Source organism: Alligator mississippiensis, chromosome 5 (assembly GCF_030867095.1).
Source record: "Alligator mississippiensis isolate rAllMis1 chromosome 5, rAllMis1, whole genome shotgun sequence".
In the NCBI taxonomy this organism is placed as follows: Eukaryota; Metazoa; Chordata; order Crocodylia; family Alligatoridae; genus Alligator; species Alligator mississippiensis.
Genome location: NC_081828.1, coordinates 38,737,672 through 38,749,478, shown reverse-complemented (window position 1 = coordinate 38,749,478; position 11,807 = coordinate 38,737,672). Strand labels below are relative to the sequence as shown.

The following is an 11,807-nucleotide window of genomic DNA, read 5'->3' as shown; positions in this document are numbered from 1 at the left end:
AACAGTGTCAAATACACAGTGACAGGTATGTATATAGTGACCCCATCCACACACACACAAGCATCCAGAATCACACGTGGTATAGATATTAGAGTTGATCTTAGAGATCCCATTGTATCAGGTGCTGGACACAAATATGATAAAGCAATGGTCCCAAAGATTATACAACCTAAGTCCATTACTGCATGCAGTGTCACATGCACATAAGCACACAGTGTCATATACACAGTGTTACGCAGACATGGTGTAATAACATGCAGAGTATTTCCCACACATGGACACATACAACATCACACTACAAGCACCCATCACACAACCTCTCACATCTCACACATACATCACATGGACTGTGGACATCCAAATACCCAGAGACACCTACATGCAAACACATGTACAACCATATGTTCACATGTATATGCAAACACCTATGTAAACATACCTGTAAGCTAGATCCTTACAAACATACATGTGATCTTGAAACACATCTACACATGCAGTTTGTACACACACATACAATCTACTGTACACATGCAAACACGTTATATACACTGATATGCACACATTGTGTACACACACAAATACACATACAAATACACCCAAGATGAAACATGCATACATATATACAGGCACACATGCTGTATATATATATGCATCCAAAGTGTATTAACATGCAAAAACATGTCGCCTGGCTGTATGTGCAAATAGATGCATATTCTGCACATGCACAAATATACAAATACAGACATATGCTGAATATATGAACAAATACACACACATATTGCACAAATACACACAGAGAAACATCTATATAGATTCATAGATTCATAGATGCTAGGGTCGGAAGGGACCTCAATAGATCATCGAGTCCGACCCCCTGCATAGGCAGGAAAGAGTGCTGGGTTCAGATGACCCCAGCTAGATGCCTATCTAACCTCCTCTTGAAGACCCCCAGGGTACAGAAGAGCACCACCTCCCTTGGGAGCCCATTCCAGACTTTGGCCACTCTAACTGTGAAGAAGTTCTTCCTAATGTCTAGTCTAAATCTGCTCTCTGCTAGCTTGTAGCCATTATTTCTTGTAACCCCTGGGGGCGCCTCAGTGAATAAAACCTCACCAATTCCCTTCTGTGCCCCCGTGATGAACTTATAGGCAGTCACACATATGTACATACACATGTGTATGTACACAAGCTGTATATGCAAATATACGAAGGTAGACGTGCTGTTCACACACAAAGGCAGATAGGTCATATATGGACACACTCACACACAAATGCCCAGACACACATGCTGTGCATATGCATACATAAATTCTGTACACAAGTACGCAAAAATATATATGCATATATATGCATGCTGTACATACATACAAAAAAACAGACAACTGTGCTATATACCTGCATGCTGTATATGCATGTTGTATATCCACAAATGCAAACATATGTGGTGTGCATGTGTACTCCCATATACGGGCACAAGCACAAGCATGCACGCATGCATGCACACACAAACACATACACCCAGCCTCAGCAGGCAGGCAAAGGAAAGAAAGTACAAACCAGAGTTGGTTGCCACCCTGCAGAAGTGGCACATTGTGTCAGACATGAGAAAACAGTCATAGACACCAAGGGCTGGGTAAAGGCAGCAGCTTCTTCCCCTACTCTTTTCCTTCTGCCCCCATCAACCCTCCCCAGCCTGAGCTAAGGCTGCTCCTTCACCAATGGCTATGTGCCTTTGTCCTGGACCATGCCACCCACACCTGTACTTGTGGGGTAGTCCAGGACTCCCAAACTGGTGCTAAAGGACAGGTTGGGAACCTGGCTGGCCTCTCTGTTCTCCTGGCACTCCCCTTTGTCTGGCATAGGTAAAGCTAGGAATGACAGTGTCCCCACAGTAGGAGGGATCAGGACCAAGGCTCCGAGGCTGATCCTGGCTCTCGGGGATGGAGCATTGTCACAGGATTAATTTAGCTGAGAGGGCTCTGGGAGCTGAGTCATGTTCTGGCTGGGTCTGGGAAAGGAAGATGTCCTGCCAAGAGAGATGTCATGTAGTTACTGATGGGTGTGCAAACACACACACACGCTCACACGATACAGCCTCATAAACTGACATGTACCCTCAACTACATCCCCCAAGACAGACAGATAAAACATGCACACACCCCATCACTCATGACAATGCCTCCAAATACCCCAACAAACAGGTAACCCCAAACACAGCCACCATCCAAACAGACTGACATGTATTCCCCAAACATTGCCCACACACACCACCACCAAGCACACCCAGACAGGAACTCCCAACACACATACACATAGCTACCCCCTGTGGCAGGCCAATAGGGGGTGCTCCTGTTTTAAGCCACCCACCTCACTGAGCACCACCACCTACCAAGCACCAAGTACCTCCCTGGAGGTATCTCACCCCCAATACACTCAAATACACAGATACGTTTGAACACAGGCAGATGCCCCAAACACACTCACATTATACCCCAAAAATACATACACAGATTGTTCCAAATACAAACCTGACACCAAGACAAACACAGATACCACCAAACACACAAGCAACCCCAAACATATACACACACAGATACCCACAGCCACAACCCAAAATGCACACAAATACCCTCACAGCCACTAATACACACACAGAAATCCCCATACACAACTCCAAATGCAGATACCCCATAACAAATGGAAATACTGTCCCGGATCGGGGAGAGGAGTGGGGTCTGATAGGGTACAGCAGAGGGAATCCGGGCATAAGCAGATTCTCGCACAAACTGTAGTTTAGGAAGAAATCCACCTAGTAAATTAGCAGCTTAATTTATCCTGCATTTTCTGCATCTCGGCACTTTACAGCTTCCCGAATGAAAATGTCTAATGAAGAGGAAGATTTATGGCCCTGCCAGCTCCACAGGGCACAGCCTTGGCCACCAGCCACTGGTTGCAGCCAACAGGGGAGCAGGAGCCAGCCTGAGGAGGCTAAGGACAGGGTCCTTAGCATCACCCTGACTGCTCTGGGTTGGGGCCAGAACCTGATCTCAGCTCCCCTGGGGTCATGGTAGAAGGCGCAAAAATCATGAAGGTCAAAGTGGAGTCTGGGGTGAGGGAGGGGTTATTACCACAGTCCCTGCATTTCCCAGTCTTTGCTCTCTGTTCCTGTTTAATTGCCTTTGCCCTTCCCCTTTCTCATCCTGGGGTTTTTTCTCCCCTGATAAAAACAATGTTTCTCTCTTCTCTCTGCTCCTTTCCACTTAAAAAGTCCCCAAGATGGACACAAAGGCTGCAAAAGTGAATCAAATTTAAGGTGAGGAGTGTCTAATAGACAGATAAGCTTGCAGTATGGCTGTAGTGGTGATCTCTGGTCGGCCAGGAAATAGGTGAGAAGCAAGGGAGGATTATTTTCATAGTATCTTTTACTGAATTGACTGTACAGTTGAATAATCTTTCAGGAAAAAAGTGCCCAGAAAGTAGCACAAAATGCACAACATAGCCCAGATCTGAGGAAGGGCACTTTGAGCCTAGATGCTTGTCTAATATCTCTCAACAGTTAGTCCAGTAAAAGAGATCACCAACCCCCTCTCCCCACTTAATAGACAGACAGACTGATACAGTGGGTGCACTGGGACAGACAGAGCATGCGAGGATGGAAAGCAAGCAAGGTCGCAGGCAGGATCAGCCTGGAGCAGGAGGGAGTGACTGCACTGTCAGCCTGTAATTAAAACTGCCACACCGGGGAACAGATGCATGTCCTGTGCCCGATGGACTCATACCACCAATCGAACTGGCTCAGTTAATTAAACCAGGGGCCCAGCCTGATGGCTGCTCATGTCTGTGGCACGGCCCTGCCCTTCCGCTGGCTGCCCCCCGCTCCACTGACTCTGACAGGGCCAGACAGATTCATGCCAACAGCCCCTCAGGCAGCCAAGGCCTGAGCCTGCTCCCACCAAGGCCCAAACTCCCCCAGGCTCCAATAGGGGCAGGATTGGGCCAAGCCCAATGCCAGGCACATGGCAGAGGCAGCTCAACCTAGCAAGGGGCACAGGGCAGCTGGGTGCCAATGTCAAGTCACCCTGCCTCAGTTTCCCCTCTGCTTGTGCAGAGACTTCACGAGACGTGGCTCACCATGGAGCTCTGCAGTGCCCAGGCCTGATCGCAGCTGGGGCAGGGGCTTGGGCTGGAGCAGAACCAAGGCCTAGCACAGGGGCAGGAGTTGAAGCACGGGCTCAGACTGGAGCAGTGGCAGGGACTGTGGCAGACTCCCACTGCCCCGCCCTTGCCCCCCCGCCCCCGCAGGAGGAAAGCACCAGTGCCGTGGCCTGGGTGACAGAACGCCGGCACAGAAAAGGTTAACTCCCCCCATGGCGGACTCCAGCGTCCGCTCCGCACATGGAGCGGAAAGACGCTCTAGCCCTCCTCCTCGATGGCCCGGGAGCGCTCCGGGATTGGCCAGTGGCCAGCACGGAGGGGCGGGGCTTTCCTTCGCCTTATATAAGGCCGCGCCGCAGACCGCCCACTTCCTTTCTGCCAGCGCCCTCGATGCTCGCGAGAGGTGAGCGTAGGGTCCGGGCCTTTTTCTGCGGCCTGGCCGGGGGTCGGCGGGAAGACGCTCGCGGTGGCTGCTGAGAGGGGACCCGGGAGGGTTACCAAGAGTGGAGCAAGGCCACTAGCGGGGGCGAGCAGCGAGGCGAGGGAGCAACTGGGCAAAAGCGGGGTGGCGTTTTCTGCGCATGCGCGGGCTGCATGCGAAGCCAGTGGCGCATGCACGGTTGGTGCTGCTGGCGCGTGTGTGCGCTTGGGCAGCGCGAGATCGGGGTCATGGGTACTACTGCACTTCTCAGAGGGCTGGGGCTGATGTTGAGGCTGGTGCAGGGCAAAGCTGGCCCTTCCCAAGGGTTTGGGGCGCCCTCTACCCTGCCCCGCGTCTGTGCATGCTGAATCCTTTGCCCAGCTCTGAGTCCTAGGCGGTTAAGGATCTTGGGACCGGAGATGGGGTCAGTCCATCTCCACTGGCTTGTAAAAGCTTGGCCTGGTCGCTTCTTCCTTAAGAGGAGTGTCTTGTGCCACGTGGAGGGGCTTTGACACCTGGGGTTTGACCCCAGGGAAGTAGCATGAGCCTCTTGGCTTCATCTTATTACATGCTTCAAGCCTGTGTGGCTTAAGAATTAAGAACACAACTGCCATTGACAGGGTCAGCCCATAGATCCACAGTGTGTCTGCTGTCACGTGGCAGCAGAGAGCAGGTGCTGAAAGGGGAATGAACATAGCATGACCAGGGCTTTTTTCCCCCCATTCCTCTCACTTGTAGCCTCCAGCATTTCAGGTCTGAATCTTGGGTTCAGAGGCCATACTCCTCACTCTGAGCTCAGTTACTATCTATGCCCTTTTGCTCCAAGGATTTGTCTAGTTTCTTGAGCTACATGCTTGCATTTGCATTGTTGTTCTGCCCCTTTGTGATACAGTGGGAGGGTCTGAGTCCTAGACTGCTCAGCAGGTGCTGCCAAAAGTTGGTACGTGTGGAACCATACTTGCTGGTCTCCCTCTTTGCACTGAGGGGAGATGGCCTACTTCCTGGCCAGCTGAGGTGAGCTCAAGTTCTGCTGGGTATGGACAGGCACGCTGCTCTATTGCCAGATGGCCCTCCTTGGGCCAGGGGTTGTATAAGCCCCTGCTCTGCATCTTAAACACTTGGCTATAAATAAGGCTGTGGTACAAGCAGCAAGGTTATGCAGTGCACTTGACATAGGGAGACTACAGTGGGCCAAGTCATGGGCCAGACATCTTGGCAGAGTAGGGCACAAAGGTTGGCACTGATGGGGTAGAAGGGCATAGCATGGTGCTGCCTTAGAGGTGGGAATCGCCATCTTGTTAACAAATAAGTTGTTGGGTTTGAATGTGTTGAGGTTCTTATTGTTCATAGCACTTGTTAGCACCCTGTGTGACTGCAATTCAACACCCCCCCCACCCCCATCCTTTCAGATTGTTTATTGTTCCACCTGATCCATTCCCCAGGTGCAGAGTCCACACCCTAGACCAGGATGCCCGTTGCCAGGAGCTGGGTATGTCGGAAGACCTATGTCACTCCTCGGCGGCCTTTTGAGAAGTCCCGCCTTGACCAGGAACTGAAACTCATTGGTAAGTTCATGACAGAGAGCTGTTAAGTACCCATCAGCCAATGGGGGCTCCAGGGCAGCGTCTGTGATGCATCCAAGGGCTTGTGGTTCAGTTAGGTGCAGTCCCTTTTCAGTCAGTGCAGTGGAAGTTAAGGGGATGCTGAGCTGCAGAGACTGGTCAGTAGCTCAGCTTATAATTGTGTCTGAGTCAGGTGCTTGTCAGTAAGGGGTCCTCTTCTAACATCTGTGGTGTCTTATAGTTGAGATGCAAGTAACTGGAATAAATGGTTGCAGACGTGCTCCCTGTGTTCTTCTATGGGCAGGAGCCATGAGTCTTTTAGCTGAGAGTGAGGGTAGCAGGAGACTGAACTGGATGCAGAATTTGGGCTGACTGCATAATGGCACAACCCCTCTGTGTCCCATTTCAGAGGTGCTGCATTTCCACACTGGGAAAGAGGTTCCCTTTTTTGTTATGCTCTGGACTGGTTAGGACAGCCCCCCTGTGAATGAACCCTCTCTGCCGCAGGTGAATATGGGCTGCGGAACAAGCGTGAAGTGTGGCGGGTGAAGTTCACCCTAGCCAAGATCCGCAAAGCAGCCCGAGAGCTGCTTACCCTGGATGAGAAAGATCCCAGGCGCCTCTTTGAAGGTAAGCAGGGCCTTGGGCATGCTGGAAGAGCTGGTTGGCATAGGGCAATAGTGGTGTTGTTGTTAGGTTTGGGTGGGTTTTTTCCACTTGCAAACTCCTAAGCATTTTGAGTGGAGTGCATATGCCTTTGAAATGTCGGTGTTGGTATTCATGCACTTCCAATTAATCGGTTTGCAGACCCCAAGTGTCTGCAAACTGCAGGTTGAAAACCACTGAGGGAAGGGAGAGGGGGCATAAGGACTTGTTTCTGATGGACTTCTCTGCCTCCCAGGTAATGCCCTACTGAGACGGCTGGTACGTATTGGGGTGCTGGATGAGGGCAAGATGAAGCTGGATTACATCCTGGGCCTCAAGATTGAGGACTTCCTGGAGCGGCGCCTCCAGACCCAGGTCTTCAAGCTGGGCCTGGCCAAATCCATCCACCATGCCCGGGTGCTCATCCGTCAGAGGCACATCCGGTAGGTCTGCTGGGGACGGGAATATAGTTGAAGTGGGATAGTGTCAGAGAGGCAGACTCTTGGGTTCTGTCCTTGTTCAGAGATGGCAGATGTGAAAGAATGGAGGTTTTGTGGGGGGACCTCTGTCCTGGGTTTTGTCCCAGCTCTGGGAAGGCAGCAGGGTCTGGGCTAGATCATGAATTGCTGGGAGCCAGGATGCCCAAGTTCTCTAACTGGCTGTGCCCCATATGGGACACAGTTGGATTACAAACTTGCTGTCAGAGCCTTCAACTGTTTAGAGCTGTATGCAGAGCCTCTTAACAGAGGGGTCACTGTCCCCCATGTCTGGTGTTTAACCGTGTCTGAGGACAAAGCAGAGCCAGTGCTTCTCCTCCCCTCCCTGCCCTGCTAAAGCTTTACTCTTGGTGTCTTGCATAGCGTTACAAATGGGGATCTGGGGTAGCTGTCAGCTTCCAGAGCACTGGGGTCCCTGGATTTGCCAGCCCCATGCAAGCCGGCTAGACCCCCGCCCTGCAAGCTCAGCAAGGCTCACTGCGGCAGTGCCGTACACCTTGCGAAGGGCCTGGTCCATCCTGTCCTGTCTCACTGCGATTCCCACATGGGTTAAGGCACAGGTAATGGTCATCTGACTGCACTGCCCACAGAGGATTGCTCTCTGCAGTAGGGCAGGACCATACCTGGTCTCTGCTCCACCAGAGCCAGCCAGTCTTGCACTTCTGGGATTATTGCATTGGCGCACAATGAATGAGCAGATGGGAGGGTTGAGATCTGTTCTCAAGTGGTAGATTACTCCCCTCACCACCATCTCCATGACTGCAGCATAGCCAGTAATCAGAGGAGTTGAGGGTAGGAGTGTTTGGGGGAAGGGGATGTGCCATTTGGGTGGAGGTCTGTTCTGCATGTGAACCACAAAGCTGCTCAGTAGGGTTTTGTGAATGTATCCTTTGGCCCTGTGAGGTTGAGGGGGTCAAGGATATGGGCTGGGGACATACCATGTCCTGACCTCACCTCATTTCTTCCCCCTCCCCAGCGTCCGAAAGCAGGTGGTGAACATCCCATCCTTCATCGTGCGCCTGGACTCCCAGAAACACATCGACTTTTCATTGCGCTCACCCTATGGGGGTGGCCGGCCTGGCCGTGTCAAGAGGAAGAATGCCAAGAAGGGCCAGGGTGGTGCTGGTGGTGGGGACGACGAGGAGGAGGATTAAGCATGTGGTGTAGCATGGCCACATGAGAGACTGGCCTGTGTTCTACCAGACCCAATAAAAGTGGGGAATCCTGGCTGTGTCTGGGTCTGTACTGGGAGCTTAGGGGTTGCAGAATCCATCTGGTTGTGCCCCCCTTCCTCTAGCTGTGTTGCTGTGAGCTTAGTCTAGGTGTTTTTTATGGCATCCTGGTGAACAGCCAGTGAATTACTTTATTCCCTGATTGGAGCCTATGGGTAGGGGGCAGGGCCTTTGGGCCTTGAGTGTAATGATGGCTAGGGATCTCTAGAAGTTCATGGCACAGCAGCTCCTTTAATTCTGGAGGTTCCCCCCTGCACCTTTCTGCTGATTGCCACTCGTTGCCTGCATCTGAAACTGCAGCTACAGTTTGTCTCCCAGCCTTCATGGCCCAAGTGTGATGGGGCCTCTTTCCCAATCAGTGGTAGGGGAGTGCATGGGGAAAACTCCAGACTTAAAGAAACTGCCAGGCCATGCACTTCCAGTGCAAGTCCTGGAAATCTAGTGATGGCCTGCTGACTAGGGGACCAAGGGTGCATCCATCCAGATCACACTATATGGCTCACTTAGGATCAAGAATGGATCCAATATGTTAATGGGGGGGGGAGGTTGTGAAGTCTTCTACTCTTATGGGCCACTAGATACCAGCAGGCCTGAAACATGACTGGGCTTTAACAATTCCAAGGTGGCTGTTCCCACAACCCCTTGCCTCTGAACCAGTTATTCCCAGTGTTTTAAGCCTCAAATCACCTTTCTCTGAGTGGCACCCATTTCAAAAAATAACTTATTACAGTACTGAGCTTTTCTCAGAGGTCCTGGGTAACCAGTGTGGAGCACTGACCACCCAGGACAAGCCTGAGCCTATGCCTACCTGCTTATTTTCTTACTTTTTGTAGCACCCTTCAGAGGCTCTTAGGGTACCTTAACTTGCTGGATCAGAAGTTAGCTAATTTATCAAATATAACAGCCTTCAACTACCTGAAGGGTGACTTTTACAAAGAGGATGGCATTTGTTTGTTCTCAGTGTTGCAGATGACAGAACAAAGAGCAGTGGACTCAAGTTGCAGCAAGGGGAGTTTAGGCTAAATATTAGGAAAAACTTCCTCATGAGGAAGGTAGTAAAGCAATGGAACAGGTTACTCAGAGAGGTTGTACAATCTCTACCTTAAAGGTTTTTAAGACCTGGGTATCCAAAGCCTTGGCTTGGATGATGTAGTTGGGGATGGCCCTCCTTTTGAGCAGTGGATTGATCTAGATGACTTGTGAGTTCCCTTCCAACCCTCATTTTCTGATTCCCAGTTGAGAATCACTGCTATAAACTAATTGGCCTCAAGGAAGTGCTGGGAGCAGGCTGTTACCTTCTCCCTGCATGCAGTGGCCCTTAAAGCAGTGGCACTTGGGCAAGTGACACTACCTCTTCACAAACTTCAGCTGCCTTCTCCAGCCTTGGGCATTCATGTGGCTTATGTTCTCTGCCAGCTCACCTGGTGTTAGAAACCCAAATTAATTCAGACCCCTGGGAAGCATCCAGGAGAAGCATTTGTTATGCTTATTGGGCACTTCCACATATGCTCTGATGTGTTCTCATTCCACTGGAGCATTTTAAGTGGAGTGCTCCAGTGTGCTGTGCTGTCTAATGTATTCAGCATCCCATGTTTCAGAATGGCAGCAGGGGTGCTTTAAAGTTTTAACTTAACACTCAAAGTGTCCCAATGGATGCTACAATTTGTTCCTTCCCAGGCTTGTTCCCATGCTCATTTCTTCCACTTCTGAGTCTGCCCCCACGTGATGGCAGCCAAAGGAGCTTGGGACTGTTCCTAGATCTTTGCTGCTGGAGTCAGATTGTTTGCCCTCAGCCATCTAGAAACAGCCTTTGGAGGGGAGCCAGCATGTGCTGGCCTATAAAGCTGAGGCTGGGACCTTATGCAAGAATAACATGTTAAAGAAGATTAGTTCCCTGGGAGAGGGAGCTCATTCATACCCTGTGGAACATTAGCAAGCAGGTGGTGTGTTGGCTGCATAGTCCTCATCCAGTAGTCTCCAAATACTGCATGGGCGTGAGGGGTTGTATGTGCCATTTGGTGCCTGGGAAACCTTTCCATTTGAGGCAGGCCTATGTTCTTCACAGCTAGCAGCTCATGCCCCAGACTAGATTTCCTTGCCAGGCCACCTGAGTTCTCCAGTATGCTCCATCCTTGCCTCCTGGAGACCTGCTGTCAGTATGATGTACATTGTTGGGTGATGTCCCCTCTAGCAGGAGCAGTGTATGCTTGCCCAACATCATTGTCTAGGTCATCTAGATCACTTGCTCTCCCCTTGCTCTGGGCTCAGGTACTGCCCAGGCTTCTGGGATCAGCTGGGAAAGCTGCCCAGGACCTTCCTAGCCAGTGCCTGGGGTTGGAGCTGGCTGTAATGCAGTTAATGTGCAAAGGACTGTCACGGGCAATGGGCTACAGTGGCAAGACCGCTATCTTAGCTGTTCATCGGTGGGTCAGGTTGTGGCTGTGGGCAACTGCAGGACCTGATGGACTTGGCCAACGCTCATTGGGCTGCTGCACCCCAAACTGTTCTGAGGTGAGGATGAGAGGGTCACACATGAGTTGGGATGGTGCAGGGTACCCTTGTGGAGAAGAGTGCTACCCCTCCCCCAACTTGTCCCCAGTTCCTGCTCCATTTGCCCCACATCTACAAGTTCAGCTGGGCTCTGCCTTCCCAGCTGTTTCAGTAGGGTGTGGGGCAGGGTGCTTGAAGCAGGACTCCTGGGTTCCAGTGGTGACCAGTCTGAGCTCCCTGGTTTAGGTGCTGAGTATAAGGGTATCTCCCAACCCTCCCCTCCACCTTGGCACCTGTCAAAGCTGCCCCATGGGCAGGTGCCACAGCCACCCAGCAGCCTGCAGTGCTGGCACTTGTGGGCTACAGATGAGCTCTGTGACCCACTGGTTAGGATTCCCTGTGGGTCCGGACTGTCTGGCAGGGATGTTCTCCATAACCACGCCCCCCCACCTTACCTTGGCACCTGTTCAGTTCTTGCTTCCCAGCAACTCCTGGACTTCCCAGCAGTGCAACAGGCCTCTTTAACCCTTTGGGCCCCAGCCTGCTGGGGAGAAACCAGCAGGCTGGGGCCAGCCTATCCAGCTACCTCCTGCTCTACATGCATCATGCATAACTGCCTCCGGGGACTTACTACACAAGGATCCCTCACTCAGCTCTGAGCTGCAGCTGTCTCAGGTGGGGCACAAGAAGGGGCCAGCCTCTAGGCAAACACACAGCGGGAATGGGGGAGTAGGGCTTGGTGTTGGGCAGGATGGTCCTCTCGGGGTGAGCTCAGTGCTGGCAAGTGATTCCCTGCTGAAGGCTG

The 11,807-nt window shown here is 51.6% G+C and overlaps 1 protein-coding gene across 1 annotated transcript; it reads left to right on the top strand.

Annotated features, from left to right (window-relative positions):
* The first annotated feature begins 4,499 nt into the window (after window positions 1-4,499).
* RPS9 (ribosomal protein S9) lies at window positions 4,500-8,507 on the top strand. Its single transcript, XM_006277637.4, has 5 exons — window positions 4,500-4,558; window positions 6,019-6,141; window positions 6,646-6,768; window positions 7,040-7,226; window positions 8,257-8,507. The coding sequence occupies exons 2-5, from the start codon at window positions 6,045-6,047 to the stop codon at window positions 8,432-8,434; spliced, it is 585 nt and encodes a 194-aa protein (XP_006277699.1). The 5' UTR covers window positions 4,500-4,558; window positions 6,019-6,044; the 3' UTR covers window positions 8,435-8,507.
* Window positions 8,508-11,807: the final 3,300 nt, after the last annotated feature.

What these genes read in the sequence shown, in the direction of transcription:
- RPS9 (XM_006277637.4), top strand. Translation starts at nt 6,045, where the DNA reads ATGCCCGTTGCCAGGAGCTGGGTATGTCGGAAGACCTATGTCACTCCT. An exon ending in CCAGGAACTGAAACTCATTG is followed by an intron (nt 6,142 to 6,645) that starts GTAAGTTCATGA and finishes TCTCTGCCGCAG; the next exon opens with GTGAATATGGGCTGCGGAAC. An exon ending in TCCCAGGCGCCTCTTTGAAG is followed by an intron (nt 6,769 to 7,039) that starts GTAAGCAGGGCC and finishes TCTGCCTCCCAG; the next exon opens with GTAATGCCCTACTGAGACGG.